The 27,989-nt window shown below is 46.7% G+C and overlaps 1 protein-coding gene across 2 annotated transcripts; it reads right to left on the reverse strand.

Annotated features, from left to right (window-relative positions):
- Positions 1 to 734: 734 nt before the first annotated feature.
- Positions 735 to 27,907, reverse strand: SULT4A1 (sulfotransferase family 4A member 1). 2 transcript variants are annotated; one of them, XR_014219950.1, is made up of 8 exons: positions 27,465 to 27,907; positions 15,462 to 15,592; positions 13,327 to 13,407; positions 13,089 to 13,215; positions 10,574 to 10,668; positions 7,967 to 8,105; positions 6,470 to 6,587; positions 735 to 5,636 (listed from the first exon to the last, which is right to left on the reverse strand). XR_014219950.1 is itself a non-coding variant. In XM_082223310.1 (7 exons), exons 1-7 carry the CDS (start codon positions 27,631 to 27,633, stop codon positions 5,524 to 5,526), a joined length of 855 nt encoding a protein of 284 aa, XP_082079436.1. In that variant the 5' UTR covers positions 27,634 to 27,906; the 3' UTR covers positions 735 to 5,523. The 2 variants fall into 2 exon arrangements, 1 of the variants encoding a protein (XP_082079436.1); XM_082223310.1 differs by lacking the exon at positions 6,470 to 6,587 and having other exon boundaries at positions 27,465 to 27,906.
- Positions 27,908 to 27,989: the final 82 nt, after the last annotated feature.

Raw genomic sequence — 27,989 nt, forward strand, 5'->3', positions numbered from 1 at the left:
TCAGCCCGGACACTGAGATCCAGCGCCGAGGGTCTTCTGGCAGTTCCCTCACTTCGAGAAGTGAAGTGACAGGGAACCAGGCAGAGGGCCTTCCCAGTAGTGGCACCCGCTCTGTTGAACGCCCCCCCACCACCAGATGCTGAGATAAAGAACTATCTGGCAGCCCTGTATAGGAAAGTTTTTAATGTTTGATCTCTTACTGTGTTTTAATTTGTTGGAAGCTGCCCAGAGTGATAATAATAATAATAATAATAATAATAATAATAATAATAATAATTGTTGCTAATTATTATTATTATTAGTGCAGCTATCTTCTTCCCTAACTTTTCATTCAACTTTTAATCCTTCCTCCTAGCTCGAGGATCAAAAATCTTTTTCATCCAAAAACCACATTCCTGTCTGGGCAACATGCAGGCAAGTGGGAGGGGAGCATTTGGCACCAGAAGTGAAGGTAAACAGAGCAATGAATGCAAAGATCACCTTTGTACAACAGGCGCTGCTTTCTAAACACACACACACTCACACGGTGGTATCAGCACTCCAAAGGCAAACCCTCAGGAGCGTGCAAGGCAGGGTCCTTAAAGGGTCTGACCGTGTGGCTGGGAAGAGTCCTGATGAGCCAGAAAGAGTCTCCTAGCAGCTGAATCCCACTCCCAAGCCTAAGGTTCTTCACCCTTGTCCAAGCTGCTTTTTTGCCTCCTTCGGGTGAGATAAAAAGCAGACAACCCACCATACACGGAACATGTCTTTATTTAATAAGCAAGCAAGCACAAAGTATAATGTGTAGTGCTTAAATATTCTCAACAGTACTAAAAATATAAAAATAAAGTTTACCAAAAGCCGTTTCACTCACAAATATACAAGGAGTGCTGTCAAGCCACAAAATTTTTGACACCATTTGCCAACACCTGCACTGATAGACAACTGCCTCCCTCTACCCTATGGAAATGATAACTGACGCTTGTCCGTCTTTAGAGATTTCAACGAGCCATCATAAAGGAGGGCTGCCAGGGACAACCTGAAGAACAGCCCCCTCTCTTAACAACCCCAAAGCTGGCTTTCTGTGCCAGAATTGCCAGGTTTGTAACCAGGGTGTTCATAGGGATGAAGTGAGGCCACCTGTTCCTTCTGTGTGCCCACTCCCTGTATTCCTGTAATAAATAGGAATATCACACAGTCCCAGAGTGGGTGTGCAATTGCAGAAAGGGCAGCAGGTTATGCACCTACCAAATTCTCCACTTCATCTGTAAATTTACTACAGTGTGGATCTCCAGGCTGCAATCTTATCTACCAACCCTTTCTCCTCCCATTTCTTGGAGCAAGTAGGACTTCTGCACTACTCCACAGAGAGGGATCATCCACACAGAGGATAATGTGGATTTGCACTGGTCTGTCTCCCCATTAAGGTAGGGGCATCCACATGATGCCCCCCCATCCCAGTGCTGGCCTGGACTCCCCACCACCTAAGTGTGTGTGTGTTAAACAAAAAACAAAAAACATTGGCAAGGCTAAAACAAACAGGACTGAAAACCCCCGCATGTGAAAGGGAAAGGCCCAGGCAAACACTAGGATGGGGCCCACATTCTGTTCTGGTGTGGACAAGCCTTTTGTGGGAGAAGAGGGTGGGCAACAGAACTGGAACTGGGATGGTGTAGAAGGAACTTTGGGTTGTATCACGGTCCATGACCACTAGGTTGTTAAAGAGGCAAGATGGCTCTCTGGATTGTGGTTTAGCCGCCCTTTATTAAATCAGAAAAATGAAAGATAATTGATTCTTATATTAACAAGCAAACCGCAGGCTATATGCATAATCTTTCTGAATAGGTATACATAAATTTATAGATAGTAAGCACACATCTTGGCTTTCATTCTGATCTTGTGTGTGGCTGCTCTTTTCAGTTTTCAGCTGCACGCTCTTAGTTTGTTTTTCCATGTCCATCAGAGACGATGCCCTTTGATGTTTACTAGAAACTGCTATACTGTGCTTATGTATTAGAGTATGCCTGCTATTTAATACACACGCAGTCTTTATTCGCATGGGCACTATGAAGAGACACCGCACCCGCTAAACATTGCTTCACCATGACACATTGCTGATGGGAGCTATATTGGCTACACTGGAAGATGGTTTCAGAAGGCCAGAATTGTAGCTCAGGGATGCCAAATTTTCAAATGTTCACTGTATCTGCAGAAATTAACTTCTCAAAAGGATTCACTGGTAGATCAAGAACAGATTTTCCCATTCTTTCTGGTCAGCTGGCAGACCTAGTCATAACTGATGAATGGGTGTTTGACATTTTATTTTATTTATTTATTGAATTTATTTACCGCCCTATACCCGGAGGTCTCAGGGCGGTTCACAGAATTTCCAATCTTAACTAGATTCTCAACCTACGGGGTGGGCCTGAATGCAAGGTGGGAGTGGAGTGCATAAGTACCAGTGAGCCCTACTGTTAAAATCTTGTTTCCGTTTCCGTTCAGGCTCATCTGTACCAGAAGTTGTTCTGGTTTCACTCAGATTCATGCCAATCAGGGTTAGGAGCAGCACAACTTCAGAGCCTGCTCAGCTCTGGTTCATGTAGGAAAATGGAAGTGTGATTGTTGGAAGTATTATGGGCCTCCCTTTGCAGGAGCTTTTATGGGTTACAATAAGTTATTTATGCTACAGTGGAGCAAGGCTAGTTAATTGGTCTAATGAGATATAATTTGGGCCTAGTTCCCACTGTGGTGGTAAATCTGTTTCTGGATTGTTGTACTTCAGACTGCAGGTGGGAGCTCACGTGAAATAACGCTTCTCCTTATATTAACGAAAAGAAAAACAACCCAGAGAGAAAATTTTGTATCTGGGAGAAGAGATCTAGTAGACCCTTCTTCCTGACAGGCAGCACATGATGCATGCATACGCTTCATGGATGGATGGATGAGCACTCAGTCAGAGGCAATCTCTCCTGCAGCCTCACAAGTCACATCACCTAGGTACAGGTCTACTACCTCAGCTACGTTAATCTAAGTATTTGTTCAGATTCTGTTCTGGTTCAGTTTCAATAGAGACTTTCAAATCACAGTCCAGGCTCTGTTCACTGCAGGAATTTTCCCCCTTCTTTTTCTAACATTCAGATTTGTTACGATTCCCGGCCAGACTATGCAGACAAGTGGATAACCTTCTTCAGTACCATCCCTTCTCAGCCTTGTTTCCCCTTCCAAGCTGCACTTGGTGGGTGGATGTCTGAGGGGAGTTGGAATCTGGCAACAAGGTGTGGGGAAGGGGAAATGATTTAGCTCACCCCCACCCAAAACTTCCAAGATCCTACCTCAGTACAGATATCCTTCCATGATACAGCTGCAATTATTCCTCTCAGCTCAACCATCAAGCAGATAACTGGCATCTGGGGATCTGAATTTGAGGCACAAGGTGTAAAAGTGTGGGAAAAACACTGTCCTTATTGTGAGACAATTTGTCATATGGAACCCCCAATACCACTGTTTTCTGCAAGCAACTGGAAAATATATTGTCCTCAAAATTTGTAATAGCCCATAATGGAAAAGTGCTCATTGCCTCATACACAACAGCCCTGTAGAGCCTTTCTGATCACAAATTGAGAAGTTGCTACTAAACGGTTGCTTGGACTTTTCCAATTGCCAGAACCTCTGTTGGAGGGAAACCCTGTTTTCCCAACACTCAAAAGAGCAAGAGCGGAAAGGGGTAGAAAGCTGATGAGAGACAAAAAAGGAAGAGTCTGCACTTAACCATCACACGTTGTCCTCCTTATCTTAGTTATGAAAGTAACGCTGAGTGCTTGACACGCACACACTAAGGTAACATTTAGCACATCATTTCAGCCTGTAACCCATTTTCCTTTGAAATGAACTTGTCTCTGGATCACTGAAATTATTTGAGGTTTCCACTGAAAAGCTTCCATAAAGTATTTTAAATACACAATGACTCTGAAAAGGTATACATCCCTAAACTGTGTATATACTACATACTTTACATGTACAGAACGTGTTCCATAGCAGTCAGGTATTCCTGGCATTTATCTCTCTTTTTTTAGAATGCTTTCATTTACAGAGGAAGGATGTTTTCTCTTATTTGTGTTGACTCTGTTTAGGAACAATGCACCGGGAAGTTATTCTGAAGGAGCCCTAGTGACATGAATGAGCATGGCAACTGTGCAGCCATCTTCCTTCTGAGGAAACGTGTTGGGGGCTTTTTAGCAGGACTGACCTATGGGATTTTGCTGCCTGAGGTGAAGGGCAAGATGGTGCCCCTGCCACATACAGAAGCCAATTCAGACAGGCAGTTGAATCTTAATCCAGTCGTGGTGACAGGGCAGTGTCCTCCATGCTCACACCTAAACCAGCAAGCTAGTTCAGGGGTCAAGACATGCTCTGCCCTCCAACGCAGCGGAATGGCTGGGGGACTTAAGAGCTACTGCCTGCCCCTCCAGCACCTACCACCTAAGGTAGTCACTTCACTTTGCCTAATAGTAGGGCTGGTTCCTCTTCTTAATTTAGGGGAAAATACAAGTAAGGCACCATGCTCATGAATGTGCCCCCTTTGACTCGGATAACCTCCCTCTCAATTCCTTTTCCTTGCCTCCTGGATTATAAACCTAAGGGGCAGATACTTTGTTGTTCTTAAATCCATCATTTCACAAATCAGTTGTGCAAAGAAGTGCATAGAGCTTTCCAGAATGGGCTGAACTAAGCTCCATGATCCTTTTCTGAATGCTGATTCCCTCAGGTAATATCAGCGCAATGCCTCACTGCTGATCTGTTTAAGCAGCTCTGGGAGTCTTTTGTTGAATTTTGGGGCAAAAGTGCTTTAAGGAAACAAACTTACTTCTGAATAAGCACCCACCCCCCAGGTGCAGTCCTATCCCCATCTTACCTGGGAGTAAGAGTCCTACTGAACAAATTGGGCCTTACTTCCAAGTAAAGCACATGTGGCCAGTTCCAGGTAGGGGCTTGGCAAAGGTTTTTGTCTTGCTTTAATGTCTCTATTGCCTGTTTGGTTGTAAGCTGCTTTGGGTTGCCCTGGGCGAGATAAAGTAATGAGCAAGTAAAAATAATTTTACAGCTGTGAATGGTGCAGAGACAAAAAAGAAGCTCATTTCCCCCCTCTCGTGTCCAAAAAGAAAGAAGGGCAAGAGGTTCAGAAGAAGCAATGGGGGTGGGTGTTATTTCTTCATACAATGCACCATTAACTTATGGAATGAAGGGCAGTGAGCGGGTGATGCCCACAAACCAATGGAGAATGCTTGTTGTGCCTTTATGCGTGTGTAAGCCAGGGGGGGGTCAGCCCAGGGCCACACCTGAAAAGCAAACACTGAACAAGGTGTTTGCTGCCACAATCTTGCAGGGCTCTTCTTACCTTCACTTCCCAATGCACGGTGCCTGTTTTTTTTAAAGTATTGATATGTGCAACAGGTATAGTGTTGTGTCCAGCAAGTAATAAATGAATGCAGAAAGCACTTCTAGCTGGGATCCCGATATCAGAGTCATGCACTTTTGCTTTATGCTTTATAAATAAAAGTCAAATGTGAGGTCACACTTTCCCATTTTCTGTTTGTAAACCAAATCAAACTTCTCATTCATGGAGACAGTGAAGATGTCTTTCCACAGCCCAACACGTCCTGGAAAAGAGAGAGAAATCGAGAACCAGAAATTAAGCCGATAATCATTGACAGGATGTGGCAGGACCTGTTAACAAAAAGAGCAAGTGTCGTCCTCCAAAAGGGCTAGAGAATCCCCCCCCCGCCCCGCTTGCTGGTCACTCTCTCTGACCCTGTAATTCCTGATAGTGTACATCAGGGAGGGTGGGGAGCATCAGGCACGGGGGCCAAATGCACTCTCCAGGCCTCTCTATCTGGCCCTTGGGTCTCTCACCAAGCCACTCCCCCATAACCAGACCTGCTTCCCACCCCCTGGAGAGCTTTTGCTTGTCTGGAACATGTCCTTGAACTCAAACGCCTCTTGTTTGCCTGGACAGGAGAGAATGGATGGGGCTGACTGTACAATTGCCTCGCCCACTTTGGCCTCTGGACCACTGGCGAAGGAAGGGGGTGCGGTCCACCCTGGGTGTCATCCCTGAGGAGGGGTGACATCACCACTGCCCCCGGGAAGCTTGCCGTGGGCAGCAACCCCCTGGGATGCTCGCAGCTCGCCATGGGCGATGCTCCCGTAGGTGGCTAATCCCGCCCCTGGATGCCGTAGCAGCTAGCTCCACCTCTGCTCTGGACCCAGCCCACCAGTGACAGACGCCCCCTAGAGGCTGCCTAGAAGGGTGAACAAGGTCCCCCACCCCTACATTAGAGAGGCACCATCTCCCCCTTGGGATGTGACTGGCAACACTCATGCCCACAAAAAGGTTGGCCGCCACGGTGATAATTTAAATAACAAGTATTATATTTTGCGGATAACCATTTTCCAAGGATGTGTATGGATAGCTGGTCGAAGAGTCACCCACCTGGGTTCATGAAACTGTGATTTGTGATGGGATATGGAGCAAATGTAAGGAACGTAAGCTAACCCATGGCCTGCTCTCACAGCAACGGGGGGTTATCTTCTGAGTAAAGGTCAAGGAGCTAAAAATGGAGGGAAAATGAAAGAAACCCAACATAAAGCAAAATAATGAAAATGTTGCTGGTGGTAAATTAAACAAAGCAATAAACTAATTTTAGGCTGATCACAGAATTTTAAATTGCACAAACAAATGAAAAAAGGCAGGCAGAAAACACATATTGATATTTAGGCTGGATTTTGAAATACGGAAAATTATCACAAATGCAAAGCAGCAAAACAAATAATTTTTAAAAAAAGAAGACATGTATGGATAAAAGGCAGGCAGTGAATAAGTTTGAGCATATATTCTGAGAGAAAATGTCTAGGCCAAATGAAGTTCATTCTGGAGGTGGGCTGTTTAAGGGTAGGACAGAGTGCCGGTCCAAAGGCAGTAAGGTGAAACCAAGAGAACAACTGTGGCCAGACAGAATTAACAAAAAGGTGACAATTTGGTTGTTCTTCTTTTGGATACCTTGGGCTGAAGATAAACAAAAGAAGGTGGGAGAGACAGAGCCACTGTATCCTCTGTTCTGCAAACACATTCATTACACTTCCAATAAGCTGGTATTTGTGATTGTGGAACAAACCCAATAAATATGTGCTCCACAGTGGCAACGTCTCTGGGCCATACTAGAAGTGACAGTGGCAGTTCAGTTTGTCTAAACATGAAATATGGAGGGGGCAATGGGGGGGGAGAAGAGGTGTGGAAGATCAAATTTTAAAAGTGACAGGTGTTCATCGGTGAGGGGAGCCGAGCCATTGTAAGGAGGGAAGTTCCATTTCCCTTAATCATTTGCAACCCACCCCCTTTCTAGATCATCAGAACAACTCACATCTAGGAGGGTCTTCTTCTTATGCCACGTTCCACACTCTGAAGAGGTGATGGGCTGTCTCCAGCCCAAGAGGCTCAGGGCCAAGATGCTTACTTCCATTTGTCTCCACTGTCCTACTCTGTCGGTTTCCTTCTATTCCCCCAACAGCCCACTGGAAAAGCCAGCGCATTCTGAGCCAATCCATACATCAGGAAGCATGTGGTACAGCTCTTCCATTGACAATTTCCCTTTCCCAATCCCAATGGTAAAAAAGGACCAACAGAAAACTAGTATGCCGTGGAATCATCCTGAAGCACTATCTTTCCATGCTTAGGGAGGTGGTTTTTTAAAAAGGGATGAAAAAATCCCAGGGAGCATTTTAATATCTACAAACATAAACTATTGCTTTCCAGTCCCGAAAAGGTTCTACTACATGCTTCTGAATCTGTAGGCAAGCTCCTTGGCATCATAGTAAGTATCTGACGACAGAGAAGGTGCAGCACTTCTATTTCAACCTCTGTGTCTGCAAGTGCCGCAATCGTTGAGGCCCACAGCACCCACCTTCCACTTTTACAAATATTTGCACATACCCCTGCCCACAGGAAGGGCTTCTGCGTTGCAGCACTGGTCAATGAGCTGGTGACAATGCTCCACCATGGACTCCAGCTGTGCTTTGTCGTAAGAGACGCCCAGGAACCTCGCCAGCTGTTCGACCATAGTTGCCAGATCCTGTGACGAAAGATTATGTGCACGTGCCAATAAAGAGAAAAGCCAAAAAGAGAGGAAGGTTAGCAATAACAAATGAGCCCTGCAAGCAGCCATAGATGTATGTGTTAGCAGAGTCGAGAGCAGCATCCTAAAATCAGTGGTATAGACTCATTTTTCAGGTCCTAACTAAAGCAGCTGAATAGCTAAAATCAGATTTAAAGATTCCTTGCAAATGGCTTGTAATAGCGTTGTGAATATCAGTTCCCTACTGTAGGCGAATGACAATAGCCTAACTAGATATAAATGCTCTAATCCAGACAGGCATTCCCTAGGGGGGAACCGTGGCATGAATTGGTAGGCACTGCCTGTGTAGATTCTGACACTAACCAAGCCCCATTCATATGCCCCTGCTCTGTGCACAGCCACCCCAACAACAGCAGCCCAGGCCATTTTTTTTTGTTGGGGGGGGGGAGAGAGAGAGAAGCAGAGGGCTCAGTTTAGGGCCACACCCTATCACAAACCAGTAGTAGATGGCTAGAAATCTGAGAGGGCTCCTGTTCACTTAGCTCCATCTCACAGATTGGACAAACATCCCTCTGCTCTGAGGGGGCAAAGTTGGAAACAAGACAAATAGTGTGTCTAAAAGGTGCTCTCTTTCAAAGGCAAAAGGGATGAAGGCTCCACAGTCCTGAGCACACCTTGCACAAGGAAGACAATTGACTGGCAGTTTAATTCTTTATTGACAAAGCACAAACTTACAGTTTGTAATTAGGAAGCTGAGCCCCACTCCCCACTTAAGACTTGTGCTCTGAGCAGTGGCGTAGCGTGGGGGGTGCCAGGGGTGCCGGCCGCACTGGGCGCAACATCGGGGGGGGGGCGCGAGTCCAGAGGGAAGGGACAAGTTCCTTCCTCCGCCGGGCTCCCCGCCGCCACCGCCAGCCTTGCGCCCTAGCGCGTGTGCGCCCCCCGCCGCCACTGCGGCTGCGCTCCACTCACTGCTCGCAGGAGAAGCAGCCGCTACAGCAGCGCCGCCGCCACCACCGACGCCTGGCCGGGCACGGGCAGCCTCCGCACCCCGCCGCCGCCGCCATCCCCTCGGCCCAGCCACAGGCGGCGGCTGCTTCTGCCGACTGGGAGGGAGGAGAGCTCCGAGGGGCTTCGCCGCGCCCTGCGCTCCCCAAAACCCTCCGAGAGGAAGCCGGCAGGCGGGTGAGGGTCTCCCGGCAGAAGGGGGCGCCGCTGGCTCCGGCTCTCAGCGCAAGTCTCAGCCGCGGGGGAGGGGTGTGTGAGGACGGAGCACGACTGGAAGCCCCCGGACCCGGCCGGGAGGAGGAGAGGCGCTCGCCAAGCCCGGATCTGGAGCTCCACCTACAGCCCAAGGAGAGGAGGGGGCGGGGAGGCGCCCGAGGGGAGGGGGCTTCGGCTGCCTCAGCCCGCGGGGGCTCCGCAAATAATAAATTTAATAAATTCCTGCTGAGCCTTGGGGGGGGGTCCTTGGCTCCTTTGCTCGCCCCCAGCCCCAGTGGCGTAGCGTGGGGGGTGCAGGGGGGCCGGGCGCAACATCTGGGGGGGGCGGGCGCTCGCACTCGAGTGCTAAAATCCACGGGTTAGGGGGCGCAAATTACTTGCCTTGCCCCGGGTGCTGACAACCCACGCTACGCCACTGGCTCTGAGCTAGACTGATGGAGCAACAGCGTGGCCATATAAACACCAAAACATAAGTACTCTCGTCTGAGAGACTGAGAGCAAGCAACCTGTGACTTCTTGTACACAGAAGCTGTTGCTATGCTTGGCTCTTCAAGCCCTTCCTGGTTCTAGGGGACATCAGGGGAGAAGACAGAGTGGGGAACGGGATTCGGCCACCACCACCCGGCCCTTCAGGCAGTGTCTCTCCCTGCACTCCTGGTGAGTTCTGTTCTTCCTCCAGCCCTGACTCCTGCCCTGTGTCCCACACTCTGTGTCCCACACCCCTTCCCACCCCCTAGCTGCTCAGACCTCTCCCCAGCTCTGACTGCTACCTTTCTGGAGGCACAAAACCCTATGAATCACTACTCCCTTCCCCTAGATCAGCCTCTGGCCCTGCCCTGACAGTCCTTAAGACACACACACACACACACACCAGAATGGAGGAAACTGTCTACCAGCCCCAGAGCCCTGAAATGGCTTACTAATTTTCATTGTGATCCTGGCAAGGCTTCGGATTTGCCAAATTTGCCCCTCCATTCCATTTGGATTGCTTTGTTGTTTGCTTTCTTTCATTCATTCATTTGACTAATGTGTTCCTCCTGCAATTTAATACCCCATCTCATTTCAGAAACTGATTCTTATAAAATATAAGTATCACTGCAAGTCACAAAATTCCATTCAATGGTAATTGGTATCAGTGAGGAGGGGATTTCCAGTTCTGATCAGAGATACCCTGGGGTGGGGTGGGGGGAGTCCATGGGTAACAAGGGAGAGGGGGGAGCCTTTATACAATATGAGTTTACCTTGTGCATATCTTCATACTTGAGAAAGAGAACATTGGAGTCCATGTGATGTTGCCAAAACTCCTGCACATGTTCAAACCATGAACCGTATCCTACTGTAGAGACAGAAAATAGAATGGCTAATACACAAGGACATCACTTTTAGTTAAATTTCTCTGGAACACAAAAGCTGGAAAGAAGTGCATGAACTGAATTTTGTTGCCTTGTTTTCTAACAAAAACTATTAGAGGAGTATGTACGGTCTTTACAATATAAGTATATTCAGATTTATCCTTGTTTTGAATCATAAAAACCTCTCCAGATTCTGTGTGCAGGCAGTGTGAAAATTAAACATAAGAGAGAGGATGGAAAACCAACAAGACATGTGAATCTGGTTAAGTTGCACTCACCATTTGCATGTTTAAGTCTGAATACATATTTGCTTCTGGTGTAGAACTTGACCCAGTTATGCATGATGGTTCCTACTAAAAGCTGGAACCCTGTACGGTTTAGGAATACGTGACCAATGGCCAGCTTGAATGGTGGTGTGACAACTCGAGTGGCACAAGGAGTGGTGGGCAGTGGCACCTGACTAGGCCTAATTAATAGCGTCCGGTCTGTATTCCTGCCTGTGTCTCCCATACTGAACAGCTGCTTGTTTCCTGGTTCAGCTCAGAAATGAAGCCACATCAACGCACAGGTAGTTGCACATGTACTATAAGCAAACTAGAGGTGAACTATGTGGGATGTAATCCACTGGAAGCAGTCAAATACAACATTCCTTGTTTTGCTAGAGTGGACATGCAAGGGAATGTTTGGTCCAGTCAGTCGAAACTTCCTGTTCTTCCTGGCCTGGAGCATCCTTCCTTGCATGGGACTAGGCAAAAGGCCAAGTCACGCAGCCACTTCCCTCTCTTTGACCTTCCTGTTTGTCCTGTCTGCTTCCTGAATCACCTGGACTGGACTGCTGGCTGCCACAGCAGTCTCCTGGTTTTCTCCCATATGGGGTAAACCTGTTTGTACGTGTTTGTAACTTTAAGCTTAAAGCCTGCCTTCAGGGATCACACTGTGCTCTGCCTGATCATGAGTAAAACTATTTTTTGTTACTTATGGATAAGACTGTGGTGCCTTTATTCTTTTAAGAGGGATTCAAATTGCTTATTGTCTTAAGAAACTCACACGAGTTTGCAACCAGCTTTCTGCTGCGTAAGAAGGGGAATGCACACTGCTAAGTGAAGAAACTTGCTAGCGGAAGTTAGGAAGGTTATTGATAAACAATATATCCTCTCCTGCCACCCTCAACATTCCCACAAACTATCTACTGTAATATACTTTGGGCACTTGCTAAAGACGTTGGCTGCCCATGGGGTAAGGCCTCCAGAACTTTAGATTGGTTCTCCTAAATGATAAAATAATCACCTACCCCTGTCTTCACCATGCTGCCATGTTTTAGCTATGTGGTTAGTGAATGTAACTGGCAGCCCCATCTCTGATATGGAGCTAAATAAGTCTTTTGGTAGCACTTGTCTCTGCCTTATTCTTCCTTCCAATGCAACTTTAGTGTCATCATAAAGGGTGCTTCATAGAATCATAGAGTTGGAAGAGACCACAAGGGCCATCGAGTTCAACCCCCTGCCAAGCAGGAAACACCATCAGAGCACTCCTGACATATGGTTGTCAAGCCTCTGCTTAAAGACCTCCAAAGAAGGAGACTCCACCACACTCCTTGGCAGCAAATTCCACTGCTGCTACGGCGAAGCGGGGACCCCCTTGAAAATCACAGGCGGGTGAAGCCTGTGACTGTGGGACTCGGCGGGCACCCTTAGAGCCCCCAATCATCGAGGGAACCCTGGAAAGGGCTCCGGAGCAAAGCGGGGAGTCCGGCGCGGTGCTGAGAGTCAACTGCTTCTTCCGTGGAGTGAAGCCGCGCAGCTGTGCTTCATTTTGTCTATATTCACTCATTGTAATTCCATGGGTGCTCAGATGTGCACACCAATTCATTCCGACAGAGGCATCACAAAGGGATTAATTTCAGGAAAGGGACCCAGACTTTGCATACATTCCTCTGGGAAAGGAAATTTTGGGAGCACCAAAAAGCAATCTCTGAATATATTCCAATATATTTAGCGACTTCTGGTGACTTCAGAGAGAATCTTCTGTAACTTACAGCTGCATTTCATGTGAGATTCATCTTTAGCAAGTGCCTACGTCAGCCTTCTCCAAGTTGGTGCCCTCCTGATGTTGTTGTACTACAACTCCCATCCTCCCAGACCATTAGCCATGCTGGCTGGAGCTGAAGGGAGTAGAAGCCCAACAAGGCCTTGCGGTTCACAGTTTCCTCATTGCTGATGCAGAGCATCCATCTCAATATCCAAGGTGTGTGGTGGAGGTCCCTCAATCAGGTGAAGGCAAATGCCAACATGAACGGTTTGAACCAGAAGCAAGACGGTTTCACACTTTGTTCCTGAGAAGTGGTGCAGAACAGAATTTGAAACATTAAAAGGAACTGCCAATAGCCAGTGTCAAACTTTCTTACACTTTTCATTCATGAATCTCCGACAGAACTCTTGAAATGTTCCTCTGTAGCTCATGGTTCGTAGGGAGCGGTGAAACTGGTAATAAGACACTACCAGGTCTTTGGGGTTGCGAGCCATGTAGATTACCTAAGAACATGGAAATTATTCATCTTAATCAGTGGATATTTCTCTCACCCTACCCTGCTCCATTTTACAAAACACACCGGGAAGAAATAATACAAAGCTAACCATTCTTACCTTGGACTCACCACTGTGTAGGTCTGAAGGCAAAAAACGATACGGCAGGTGGCTTTTGATGAGGCGGGGAGATGTAAGCTCCTGTAAAATACATGATGGAAAACAAACCAATAAATAATATATCCCTTCTTCTAAGTGATCCAGATTCCTCTTTGTTGTGCTCCTGTATTTATAACTTCCAGTTTCATATTTCCAGCCAAAAGCTTTGGTGGTTCAGACACCAAGTTACTACTACAGGAACATGCATGCTTCGGTTTCTTTGCTATGCAGTCAACACTCCTCTCTGCTGCTCAAAAGAGCCACGTGTTTTCTCTCTGTGGTTGTTACTGGTTTCTATGCTGCTCCAGCTGTACATGAATCAGGCCACATTCCCAGTGCCTGGGCATTTTGAGCAGCATGTTATATAGATAAGACACAAAACTGAAACCCAAGGTCAGGAAGGTGAGTCAAAAGGGACTGCTGCAGCATTTTAATAAGCAATTCCAGCAAACTCCTTGCAGAGTCGTTAAGGCCTCACTTTTCCAGCACTAGACTAATACCCAGACTCCGTTTCAGAAAAGAGAAGGGGGTCTATTAAAATCCACTGATCAATGGTGTTCTTTCCCATTTAATTCTTCCTCCCTCGTCCACACCATAGATTCCAGTAGGGGAAATATGACAGCACAGACACTGCACTGCCCTCAGCTGACCCTGGAGAAATGTAGAGCAGCTACCTCCGATAGTTTCATTTTAGCTAGAGAGATGCGCCAATGAAATTAAATAGAACACACCACTTGAGAAAACACACCGGGGCGGTTTAAAAAACAACAAAAAAAACTGGTGCTCCTCTCTAGTTACACACCCCTGACTTACGCACTCCATGCAGTTTCAGTACAATGTTTTGATAGGGAAGGATGCCCTGTCTGTTGGATAAGGGTGGAGAGCAGGACTGCTGTGCTGTTTTTGCACATTTCTTGTGATGCAGAAATCCCCTCTGGATACATTTTGCTGCATCTAGCTATTCATTAAATAGACTCCCAGGTGTGGCTTAAAAGCAGGCTGGTGTGACCATATTCCAGGAAACAGCAAGAAGATATCAAAGGGGCGTTGTCTCACACCTCTTAAGAATGCATGGAGAGCCCTGCCGAATCCGTCCAAAGTCCCGTCTAGTCCAGTATTCTGCACTCCCAGTGGCCAACCAGATGGCCTTCCATGCCTGTAATGCCCTTCTCCTGAAACAGCCACGTGCTCAGTAAGTGGTGGCTATAAAGAACTATTTCTCTGGAAAGGTGGCGAGTCTCCTTTCCTGACCTCATTAAGGGGAATTTTTGAGTTGTGGTTTAATATAATTCTAGAGCATTTAAACCATGAAAAGTTATCTTTTAAAAATGAGTGGGATGGGGAGTAAATCTAAGAAACTTTAAAAAATAAAAATCTACCCATCCACCCACCTTCCAGGGTATATTTTCATTTAGAACAGTGCTTTCCAAGATTCAGGTTTATGATGCTATATGCCAGTGATGTGTTTCATGTTAAGTTGGTACTGGAAAAAACATACTTGATGGATTTTGTTGGGTTCAAGCTTGATAAAAGTTTCTTTCATTGCATAGGTTTGGACTAGATGACCCTCGTGGTCGCTCGCAATTCTATAATTCTGTTATTCTAAGTCCCTGCCAATAGACTTGCAGTCTAATAAAACATGAAACACAAAAGAGGAAAATGGGAAAAGACTGCAAATGATGAAGAGAAGAGCCTGTGTTAAAACCCAAATCAATGTGTTTGGAATATTTACTTAAAAGACAACAAAGAAAAGACCTGATGAATTTCCAAATTCTGATGGGGGAGAATACACAGTTCCTCTTTGGCACTTCCTGGTAACATACAAAGCAGCTGCCTTGGGACACTCCACTTTCAGAACAAGAAAGGTAAACCGGTCCTTTCGCTGAAGCACTTAAGCAGCTGAATGTTACCTGAAAGCATAATATATCTTACAAAAATGTTTCAGCAAACTATTAGGGCAACCCAATAAATTATGAATCATTCCAGTACACTTAAGGGGAATTAAAAGGGAGCTCTGAAAATAGAAGCCAAATAAGTAGAGGTAAAATGAAAATAATTGCAACTGGTCAACACGTTTTCAGTCGCTTAAGACGTACCTTGATAATGTCCAGTCCAGGCTGAGGATACTCTAGGACTGGAAGCTGCTCATCTATGTTCATTAACCCAATTTCATCGGGATCGGCTCCCTGGCTCACCAGATACACCACTTCCTGCAATAAGCTGGTGCCTGCAAATCAAATAAACATGAGATAACAGATGGCAATCCAGACATTATTTGCTGGAAGGGGTCGATATGAGTAGTAGCCAAGACATCCGGAGGCTAAGATATTACCTCTGGACATAGTGGTTTAAGAACCTTTTAAAAAATTATGTAAGCTATCATCACCTCATGCAGTAAGCTTGGTTGCACACCCATTCTGGTCAAAGATCTGTAATGTGGCACCAAATCATCTCCTTAATTTATATATGACTGAACAAGGAAAACACTCAGAGGCTGGACAATATCCACAGGTTAAAACCCCCAAAAGCATTGCCTCATGAGTGCACTCTGGATTAGATTTCTCAGGGCTGCTTTTGCTAACTCAATCGTTTCAAAAGTGCAGCATAAAGCAAATTACTGCTGATATCTCCCGGAAAGAGGATGTGGCCTCCATTTCCTCCCCATTTCAGCTCCCTGTATAGTATGTTGAAGGACTCCATTAGCTTAAGAGTTCCACCTGAGGAATTTCTGGACGCTAATTTTTGTAAAGTAGTTGGTAAATAGTATTTTTCGCTCCATAAGATGCACCTGACCATAAGACGCACCTAGTTTTTAAAGGAGGGAAAGCAGAAAAGAAAATATTCTGAACGAAACAGTGGATGTATGACTTTTGTGGTTCATGCTGTGGCCACAGGCATGTGATTTGACAGTGAGTTTGGGGTAGCCCAATGCAAAAATCCTGAGGATCCATGTGGATCCGTGCTTTGTAACCACATTTTTGTACCACTGCAGCCCCAGGAAACAGTAGATGCGTGATTTTTTCGGTGCAGGCTGTAGCCATGGACATGCTATGTGATCTGATGGTGAATTTGGGGTGACCCAATGTAAAAATCCTGAGGATCCATGGGCTTTTATCTCCCCCCTCCCAGGCAGCCTCCTTTATCGCTAGCGTCCCTTATCTCGCTTCTGATCGCTTGTGATCAGCAGCTTTGTTTCAACACCCACTTCACTCTTTCAAAAAAAAAAGCATGATCTGCTTTTCGCCCCTGGGCAATTCGGCTCCATGGACCACGCATTTGCTGCATAAGACACACAGACATTTCCCCTTACTTTTTAGGAAGAAAAAAGTGTGTCTTATGGAGCGAAAAATACGGTACATGACTTAACAGCACTTTGAGGAAAATATACAAAGAAAATAAACTAAGAGCTGTTCAACAGTGGAACAGACTGCACCTCCACAGGCACATACCTCCACATGTGGTGGGAGTGCCCCAAAATCCAAGTATTCTGGACAACAGCCATTCGAGAAATATGTAAAATAACTAAGCAAGTATTAGACATCACCCCAGAATTGGCCCTACTAAACATCTTCCAAGACAACAATGCCCATTTACACCACAAAGAACTCATAACCCACCTACTTTCAGCAGCCAGAAGCACCATAACCAGACACTGTAAGCATGGACCAATGGTACCAAATACTATGGGAAACAGCCCTACTAGAAAAATTAACCAACAAACTGAAACTGACACGGGGACAAATAGAAGAAGATACCTTCACCCCTGTATGGCTCCCCTTTATCACATACACAGCCCAACAAGACAATGACAATAATCCACCAGCAGCATACAAATCAATATGGCTAACCTGATCCAAAACACCCACCCACCCCACTCACACATGAAAACAAAGATCGCCACAGCCAACCACAAATGAACAGCCACACCCTAGGCCAACCCCAACCTCTCTCACCACCAAAGGAACACAAATGATCAGCAGAGAACCTACATACATTAAGCAAAATAGAAACATCGCCACCCGACCCCCCCATCTCCCCCCCCCCAATGTCTCAACAAATGAAACTGATTTGTAAAAATGTTACATGGAAAAAAATACAAGAGGCATTTACATTTCTGTAAAACAAGAAAATCTTTAATTAAAAAACAAAACCAACAACAGTGGAACAGACTCCCTTGGGAAGTGGTGGACTCTCCTTCCTTGGAGGTATTTAAGCAGAGGTTGGGGGCTCCTCTGCCATGGGTGCTTGAGTTGAGATTCCTGCATTTCAGGGGGTTGGACTGGATGACCCTTGGGGTCCCTTCCAACTCTACGATTATATTCCATGATCTCCCATTCCAGTTTGTGTGGTCCTCTTTCTTGCTGGCTCATGTCCTCTTTTGGTATTAATATTAGTATGTGCACATTTTAAGGAAATCCAACAACAAACTATATTCCAAAATTTTGGGGGAGATTTACCTTTTGCAAAAGAAAAAAATCCCGAGCTTTTGCACTTATATTCCTCTTTAAATTATCCTCCCCCCCCCCAACAAAAAGTAAAGGTACCTGTATTGACCAATAATAAAAACACCCACCCCAACTTCCCTGTTAGGGCAATATATTTATCAGACCAATCAAAAATTCACAAACTGGTGTGCCAGCTTTCAGGTTCTTCAGAACACTTCATCAGGCTGGATAGTAAACAAAGTTAGTATTTAGTTTTTGTATCTCCAGAGATGGGGAGTCAGGCAACACATTTTAATTTTTGTTTTTCCTTCTATGGACATGCAGAAAAAGGCATGGCGGAACTTCTGTCAAACTTGACACTTCTAATTGCGATGTCTCCCTCCACTGAGAATATTTTTGCAGAATTTACCCCAAGGCAATTAGGGAACATGACCAGTCTCCTCCTCCCCCTCCCCTGGGGCTCCCCACGTCACCTGCCTTTACATGGCAACAAAGGAATTATCTCTTCAGGAGCTGATGGCGTAAGTTCCCTGGCTTGGATTTCTCATTCCTTGGGTAAAAATCCCTTTGCCTGTGTCTCTCAAGGCTCATGGGAGAGAGTCAGGAGGCAGACCCAATGTTGCTGCCTTTTGTTCCTTGCACAATTCAAAATAATGGCCTCTTTTAAAAAGTAGGGGCTGACCAGTGTTAGAAACTGAGATATGAAAGTGAGGAGCTAAATGGCTAGGTTATGGGCGCAGCAAGGGCATGTCTAGGCACATTTTTTATAACAAGAATACAAAGCTGAAAATGAATGAACTGCAGCTAAAATATTATGTTCGTTTTTCACGTGGTCTGGTCCGTCCCATGCCCACCCCCCACCCACTAATATTCTTAAGAGGATCTCTTCTCCAGTCTTCACAGTGTAGCTGGAAGTGGGAAGGCAGAAAAAGCTCCTCCTTTCCTTCCATTCTACCGTTTTTGGATTGAAATCTTCAGTGCAGTACTGCGCCCAGAGCTCAGAAACTGCTTGTGCTAATGAAATGCCCTGTCACAAAATGTGCCTAGAACAAGGGGAGTTTGGGACACTGGAGCTGACATACGTCAGCTCCAGTCAGTGGCAGAAGAACTCTCCCCGCATCCGGGGCAGCACAGCCCGTATGGACTGCGCATGCGCGGAAGCCCCTACAATCACCGTGCGCAAGAGTGGCAGCCTGTACGGATGGCACGCAAGAGGCGCCCATACGGATTGCGGGCGCCCTCAGCCGCTCTACAGCTGGGGAGAGGCAGGGGCCATCTTGTCACCCCTCCCAGAATGGCACCCGGGGTGGTCCTCCCCCTCTGCCCCTGCTTCCTACGCCACTGGCTCCAGTCACTATAAAAATTGATAGTTGTGGACACATCTTCCCATATACAGTCAAACCTCAGGTTACAGATGCTTCAGGTTGTGCGATTTCGGGTTGTGCAGTGCGCCGATCCCAGAAGTACCGGAATGGGTTCATTCCGGATTTCGGCGCATGTGCAGAAGCACTAAATTGCGCTTTGCGCATGTGCAGAAGACCGAATCGCGACCCGCGCATGTGCAGACATGGCGCTGTGGGTTGCGAACGTTTCAGGTTGCAAACGTGCTTCCCGCACAGATCATGTTCGCAACCTGAGTGTCCACTGTACTGTGGAAGAGTTTCTTTACCATTTTACTGCTAGGAAATTTCAATGTAGTTAGCAACAGTTGCTATACTGTTTTAGATGCTAACATTTACAATAACTGCATCGGAAAGGCTAAGACTCAGAATGAAGACAGACATATAATTTCCAGTGCTGGAAGTGGTTTTAGAGGAGAATAGGACATTATTTTGCAACCTGGGGTGACCTCTGGGAAAAAAGAGGGCCCTGTAGGTTTCCATCATGGATTTTAGCATCAGGACACAATTATGTAGGGCAATTATGCTGCCTCTTAACACAACTGCAGTAGCTCAAGTGAAATCTACACCTATACCACAGTGACTTCATGTTTGTCAATGTATATATTGATTATATTAATATTAACGACAGATCTGCATTATTCAGTTCCAGGGTCAGAAGGTGTTCCTCTACCATTCCATTGTTTAATTTGTTTGCTTTGCATTGCCAGGAACCTTTCGGATTTATGTTGTTCCCTTTCCGGAAAACGGCAAGGCATGGGTGCTGGTGCCAATGTCAGGTCTCGTAGTTGCTAGCAGGATCAGGGTTCTCAAACAATTGCAATAACATGGTCAGGGAGATGCACAATGGCTGAAGTAAAACGTAGGCGAATCAGCCAAATGTGACCACAGCTTCTGGTTCTAAGCCGGAGTCAACATGAGAAAGCCCACTTGAAGGAACGGTGCCAGTGTCAGTATAATGGATATATAGTGTCAGGCTGGGATCAAGGAGGCCTGAGTTCAAATCACCGCTAATGGGTGAACTTGGGCCGGTCGTTTCCTCTTTCTCAACTTTACCTGCTTCAGATTTGTCATGAGCACAAAACAGATAACTCAGGGATAGTCCATGTGGTTTCCTCCAGAGGTTGCTGGATGCTCCCATCATCCCTTGAGCATTAGCCATCTGCTGTCTGGGGCTGATGGAAGATGGAGTCGAACAGCCTCTGGAGGAACCAGGCACCTGGGATAATGGCATGTAGGCTGGCCCTACGCCCCTAAGGGAACGCAGAATAATTAGTAGTAGCAAAAAAAAGGGGGGGTATGGAATCTACCAGGTACAGACGAACTAACTGAACTCAATCGTGGGGGGAAACAGGAATCACAAAAAGAGTTCATTAATATGACAGGCACATTCATATGTGGCAACCCTAAAGGCAACCCTATGCAGCTGCAGAAACATATAGTGGCAAATCTTTGCAGTTCATAGTGGCCCTAAACAAACAGGCCTAATTTTAGGGTATTTATACTATCCTGTTTCTGCAGTGAACTGTGGCTGGCATCTGTTTAAATGAGGTCAGATATTAATTTTTATTTGTACAAATATTTATATGCAGTTATGCCATTAAAAAAAATCAAAGTGGTTTACAACAATGATATCTATATGCAATAGAAATGTTATGTTTGGCACCATGGCTGACACTGCCACAATCATAGTATCTAAATCACCGGAGCCAATCGATTTTACCCTCTAAGTGAGTGAGCAACCTCCAGACCACATAGCATTGCTCCTCTGGGCAACTCCTGGAGGATGCAACAGAGACAACAAAGAAGGATCTCTTCACTGCTCCCTCAGCCACACATTAGTCTGAGTGTGCTCCGTCGGCAATACAGTAATCCCAAAATTCCCAGCCCTATACTTGCTTCTCAATAGGCAAAGCAGGACTGGGGGCACATGTAAGGGGAAAGTGATGGGTTTGCCAGAGGGTGGGGCTGAGCCCTTCTCTCCTTGCAACAGCTCACCAGACATTTCCCCCCACTTGACTGAGAAGTCCATGGTTATCACCCAACTTCTACTGCTGGCCTGGCCTCCTTTGTTTTAGAATCCACATTCACCTCCACTTATGTGGTTACAGGGAAACAAGAAGTGCGGGTTTCTTTTTGGGAATAATATCTGAAAAGCTACTTTTGGAGAGATGTGCAAGTTTCTGAATGCAGAATGAATTTGTGCATGTCCATCATGCAAGTCCCACCAGCAGCTTGAAAATAGGAAGAGCAAGCGCCATGTGCTTTTTGTTCTCTGCAAGTGAATAGAGTCTGAAGGAGATTACCGGTAATGCTCAAGAGAGTGGTGTTTATAACATGTGCCTGGAGATAGCAAATCAGAAGAATTTTCGGGGGAAAGTCTCCATGTAATTATGCAAGGAAAAGTTGAAAGTGGAAAAGTTGACAGCATTTCCCTTTCATCCAGCAAATAAAAACATCCTGGTACATACATGTAACAATTCAAAAAGTGCAACTAGAGCTAATGCTTACAAGGCCTAAATCAGTTTTAAATTAACTTCAACTGGGGTCTGTTCTGCTGTAATATCCAATCTACACAAGCACTAGAATCACAAATGTTACCACTTTTCTTGTTTTCCTTTGCGGACCAGAGAATCCCATCTTTGAATATTTCCCCAGGTCAAAAACACCTTGCGTCTGGTTATGGTGCGGTTAAGAGACACATTCTTAGCATACTTGCAAGGAATCAAGCCTTAAGGAAAATAACAATTAAGCAAAGGCTGCAACAGATATGAATCTAGTGCAGGATTCATAAAAGAGAAACGTTTTTAAAAGACTTGGGAGGGGGAAGGAATCAAGCAGAGCTTTTAGTGCTTTGCTTCCTGCATGCCATAAATATTTCAGATGTACAGCTAAAGAAAGCAATAAAGATGTAGCCAGCCAATTCTAATGTGGCATTCGCACGCTACTGCTGCATCGGTGCAGTCTACCACATTCAACTGAACATTTGCCCAGGACATGGCAGAATCCTTAACAGTAAAAATGATGACTGAATACTGCAATAAGCAGGTGCAAATAAATACTTCATTTAGGTGTGGGCCCTCTTCTCCTGAAGCTCTCCTACATTGCGCAACAAAGATATTATTTGTCCAGGGTGTTATCTCCTGCACCTTGAATCCATCTATAAGAGGGGGGGGGCAAATTACCTGAACCTGAATCTGGAAACGGCAGCTGGAGGTTTTCAGAGGGGGAGTTTTGGCCTTCCAGCCACTCAATACATTTTCCACTCCAGTGTTGCAGGCTGTTTTAATTGGTGAATTAAGGCAAAGATAAAGGTTTAGGGACCCCTGGCTGTTAGGTCCAGTCGCGGACAACTCTGGGGTTGCAGTGCTCATCTCACTTTACTGGCCGAGGGAGCTGGCGTACAGCTTCCAGGTCATGTGGCCAGCATGACTAAGCCGCTTCTGGCAAACCAGAGCAGCGCACGGAAACACCGTTTACCTTCCCGCCAGAGCGGTACCTATTTATCTACTTACACTTTGACATTCTTTCGAACTGCTAGCTTGACAGGAGCAGGGACCAAGCAATGGGAGCTCACCCCATCGCGGGGATTCGAACTGCCGACCTTCCGATCGGCAAGCCCTAGGCTCAGTGGTTTAGACCACAGCGCCACCTGCGTCCCTGGTGAATTAAACCCAGCTGAAATATGGGTCAGGAATCAATGCTGGGAGATGAAGCAGCCCACCAAAGCAATAGAGAAGAGGACCACCTAATCTGCATTATGTGCCTGCCTTGCAATGGGTGCTTTCAACCAGGAGCTGGGAGTGGAGGGCTTGTGTGACTCTAGCCTTTTTCTGTCCACACTCAAACTGTCCTGTTCTTCTTGGGAGCAGTCCAACATTCTTCCCTAGTAGAAACCAATCATCTGTCTGTAACCAAATCTTTCTGGTTCCAAGAGTCACATGTGGCTTCCATTCCAAGCCTCCTGGTTGAAAGCTTTCATTATAGCTCATGCTGTTCTAGAATGGCACGTGCTTCTGGTCACTCTGTGCTCAAATATGGTTCCTTCCATCAGATCTTGCCTTGCTGCAGCCTTGTGAAAAGCCATTCTTGATGACTGGGAGGACCCACAGAATGGCATGGAACGCGGAAAGAGGAGGAGGAGTTGCTGCAGGAATGGATAAATTATCATGTGCACTTTTACCACCTTGCATCAGCCGAAGTGCCTTCACTTGCAAAACAGCAGTTGTTGATTCAAGGCTACAGACCAGGGCTTGAACTATACTGATTAAAAAAACACTACAGGAGGGGGGGGGAACTACAATATAAAAGCTCTCAATGCAAAATCCCACTGGCGACAGATCACTACTCTACAGTGCCATCTGGTGTCACATGTTCATAAAGCAGTTATAACAGTATAATTGACTAGTGTAGATGAGTCCCAGGTGTGAGGAACCAGAAACCTGTGACCCAAATTCAAACTGCAGCCTTCCAGACCTCTGTATGGCACATCACATGTTGGTTTCACTAGACCAGGGGTGGGAAACCTTTGGTTCTCCTGACGTGGGTGGACTCCAGCAGTCAACACCTGCCCTGCCCTGCCCTGCCCTGTCCACCCACAACAGTTCAGGATGATAAAAGCTGCTGTTGTTTGCATCTGTCTGTCTCAAGAGACAATGGAGTGATGTTATCACCTTCAGCATTGCTCCACTCTCACTCCAATTTATTGGCTAAAGGTTGCTGAGTGAGTGGGGAAATGCTGAATGCAACCAAGTCACACAGTGGCGTAGCGTGGGTTGTCAGCACCCGGGGCAAGGCAAGTAATTTGGGCCCCCTAACCCGTGGATTTGCGCCCCCTAACCCTAACCCCCAGATGTTGCGCCCGCTGCGGCCGGCCCCCCCTGCACCCCCCACGCTACGCCACTGAAGTCACATCATGGGATAGCTCAGTTGGTAGAGTAGAGAACATGGGATTCTTAATCTCTGGCTCGTGAGTTTGAGCCCCACGTTGAGCAAAAGGCATTGCAGGGATTGGACTAGATGTCCCTCCTGGTCCCTTCCAGCTCTACAATTCTATGATTCTATGGGTTCCTTTTACTAGTATGGTGCTGGAGGAGACTCTTGAGAGTCCCATGGACTGCAGGACTGCAAGAAGATCAAACCTATCCATTCTGAAGGAAATCAGCCCTGAGTGCTCACTGGAAGGACAGATCCTGAAGCTGAGGCTCCAGTACTTTGGCCACCTCACGAGAAGAGAAGACCTCCTGGAAAAGACCCTGATGTTGGGAAAGATGGAGGGCAGAAGGAGAAGGGGACAACAGAGGACGAGATGGTTGGACGGTGTTCTCGAAGCTACGAACATGAGTCTGACCAAACTGCGAGAGGCAATGGAAGACAGGGGAAGACAGGAGTGCCTGGCATGCTCTGGTCCATGGGGTCACAAAGAGTCGGACACAACTAAACAACAACAACAGGGTTACAAAGTCAGTGGGAGCCATGCATCAGCCCTTCATGACATCCAGTGAAGTCCTCATTTTTCTGAAGAAAATACAGTGCATTCTCAACATATTTTTGATGGGGGATGGGAACATAGGTTGACAGCGCACTGATCCTATCCATACATTTGGGTGGACAAAATACACTTGCTACAAAAGGTATAGCATGATCACAAGTTACTAATGTGATAGATGTCTAGAAGCTGCACTCCCATGCCCACTTTTGGGCTCTAAGCACATGTAAATTACAGAAGCAAGCTCTGGAAAATAATAAGGAACTGCCTGATTCAACACACCTGAAACAGCCTTCTTCATGCACAGCCTACATGGTTGCAGATGTGTGTCAATATCGGCATCTATATTTCAATACTTATCTGGGCCTCACTGAATAATAATAATTATTATTTACCCGCCCATCTGGCTGGGTCCCCCTAGCCACTCTGGGCGGCTTCCAACAAAACACTAAAATACAGGTTAGATTTGTCTTTTGATATGTTGCTAAGTGAGATCAGTTGTATGGAACTAGAGTCAAACCTGGGCCTACAGCTTCAAACAGATGAAGTAGCAGAGAGCCTTCTGCACACACTAAGTATTTTTGAGAAACGTGCTTTGGTGCCATTCCTTCAAGATAATCCTGCCCATTGTAATCAGATTCCCCTTAAGTGAGTAGGATACGGGGCTATCTATCTAGTTTACCATAGGGGCTAGCCAATGGCAAGGGAAAAGGTATTTAATGGTTTCTCCTCCTAAAATACAGTGGTTCTGCTGCTTACTTTGCATATGCAATCACACCCTTATGCAAATTTGGGGGGCAGCACATAAATAAATAAATACATACATACATACCGTATTTTTTGCTCTATAGGACGCACTTTTCCCCCTCCAAAAATTAAGGGGAATAGCGTGTGCGTCCTATGGAGCAAATGCAGGCTCCTTGGCTTCAGTGATAGCAACGCAAAGCCTCCGAAGCTCAGAGGGAGTGCTCCCTCCGCGCTCCGGAGGCTTCGCGTTGCTTTCGCTGAAGCCTGGAGAGCGAGAGGGGTCGGTGCGTTGAAGCCAGGAGAGCAAGACTCTCCTGGCTTCAGCAGAGAGGGAGAGCTGCACAGCACCCCTTCAGCGAAGTGGGAGGAGAAATGGAAGGGGCTCTGTTTCTCCTGCCTCTGCGCTGAAGGGGCGCTGAGCAGAGAGGAGGAGAATTTTTTTCCCCTGTTCTCCCCCTCTAAAACAAGGTGTGTCCTATGGTCGGTTGTGTCCTATAGAGCGAAAAATACGGTAAATAAATATCAAGGAAGCCCCTCCATACCCTGCTTTCCATTTCTTTATTCCCTCCACTCCCCCACCACACACCCAGTGGGTCTTCCTTGCTTACAGGGCTCTGGGAGTATCCCAAGGAGCCTGCCACTTCGTGGGGGAGGGGCGCACGGTTCTGACATTGCAGAATTTTGCTTTTGCATGTGGATGCCCAGAATCAAACCCTTCTATAATTGGTGGGCCCTCTGTAGAACTGTTAGCAGGTCCATATTTGCAGTCAGGGTGGCCTACCCTTCTCCCAAGGAGACTCACTGGAGACAGTGAACATAGGAACACAACCGTGCCTTGCTGGATCCGACTGAGGGTCTATCCAGTCCAATATCCTATTTCCAAAAGCAATCTTCCTGTGCCTTCTGGTGCTCGTGAGCAGAGGGTGGTCTACACCATTTTGTTCTATTTTTTGTCCTTGGTACCTGGAATTCAATGGCTCCATTTAACTAGCATGCCTCATCCTTCCTTGATGGCACCTCTCGTGTTGCGGAAGTCGCCAAAAACTTGTGGTACTGAATCCTTTCAGGTACGTGCAATCACTTATGTCGTGGGAGGGGAGATTGTCAATAAAGATAGGTAACAAGCTGATTTTTAATCTCTTCTGCAATCAATCAATACATATTGGGAAACTTGCAAGCCTCTTTCCTCTTCCTTTGCTACAACCTTAAATTAAAACAGGTCTCAGAGCCTCTGGGTTGCATAGTATCAAGCCTTCTCAGATTATTAAGCAATGTGAGGTGGTCTGCCTCAGGCAAAGGGTCCAGAGGGGCAGCCGATCCCAAAGTAGATATTAATTTTACCCCCCTTCCTGTTGTTCTTTTTGGGGGGGCTACCATTTTGTGGATCACTTCAGGTGCCAACATGTCCTGGGCCAGTCCTGTGGGTGAGTATCCTTTGGGTTTTCTGATTCAGGTCCCCAAATGCCTTCGGCCATTTCTGCTAGGATGCGAACTGCATTGCACTCAGGAGGACTTACTTCCGAGTAAACACATTGCAAATAAACAGAAACCAGGCATCCAATCTTGCTGTTCGTTATTGCCCCACATATAAGGCATTGCAGGGAATCAAATTAAAAGGCAGCTGGGACACTTTGGACCTGAGAAAATTAATCCACCTACACACACACACACACACACACACCCTCGTTTTGGCACACACATTTGCAGCATTGAACATACCTGCTCTATATTAAGACCAAGATAATGAGATAGCAAGGTATAAAAATGTGATTTACGTCATGCGCTTCTGTAGTAGGCCAGTTACAGCCCAACATTACATAGCATCCATTTGTCTGCCAGGAGTCAGAAAAAACAAGGCTCATTGCATGAACTTGTTTTTTTTTGGGGGGGGGAAGGGAGGACAGGTGAAATCTGGGAGGAAAAACAACCCATCCCTTAAATGCGGTGGGGGGGGAGAGAATGCGTGACCCCTCCCTTCCTTCTCAGCCCCTCTCCACCCGGCTCAGCCGTGCCCCTTACCTGATTTGGGATAGGTAACAATCCAGACATCATTGTCCCTGACGGGGAAATTGGCGATTTCTTCCATCTTCCCCCTGCAGAAAGGGGGCAGGCGCACCCCATTGTACTCGAAGTATTTGCTCTCAAACTCCCCGGGCGTGCTGGGGGTCTCGCACTCGCTCTCCGCCATCCTCGCTCCTCCCTGCAGCCCAGCCGAGGCCAAGGCGCATCAAGGATGCTCCGGGCGCCCCGCGCTCCCTGCCCCTCTCTCTCTCTCGCCCCCCAAGCGGGCACGCCCGACGAGGAAGCCCGGCTCGAGCCCTGCAGGCTGGGGAAGGGCAGGCGGGAGGGGGCCGAGAGAGAGACCGAGAGAGAGACCGGCCTTCAGCGAATGGGCTACGGAGGTGGTGATGTAATGCAGGACCGCTCGCTAGGCAGGCAAGAATGGATCCTGCAACAACAAGACGGAGAGGCAAGCCTGCTCGGGGATTAACCCTCTGCCTGCCTCGCAGCTCTCAGGGTGCCACTATTCTGCAAACTCCCCTT

This window comes from Podarcis vaucheri (assembly GCF_965113315.1).
Source record: "Podarcis vaucheri genome assembly, chromosome: 5".
NCBI classification, from domain to species: domain Eukaryota; kingdom Metazoa; phylum Chordata; class Lepidosauria; order Squamata; family Lacertidae; genus Podarcis; species Podarcis vaucheri.

Excerpts from the sequence above, each read along its gene's own strand:
- SULT4A1 (XM_082223310.1), bottom strand. The coding sequence starts at position 27,633 with ATGGCGGAGAGCGAGTGCGAGACCCCCAGCACGCCCGGGGAGTTTGAG. Across the intron at positions 13,408-15,461 it reads CTGGACTGGACATTATCAAG|GAGCTTACATCTCCCCGCCT; the intron begins GTACGTCTTAAG and ends TGTATTTTACAG. Across the intron at positions 10,669-13,088 it reads GAGATTCATGAATGAAAAGT|TAGGATACGGTTCATGGTTT; the intron begins GTAAGAAAGTTT and ends CTGTCTCTACAG.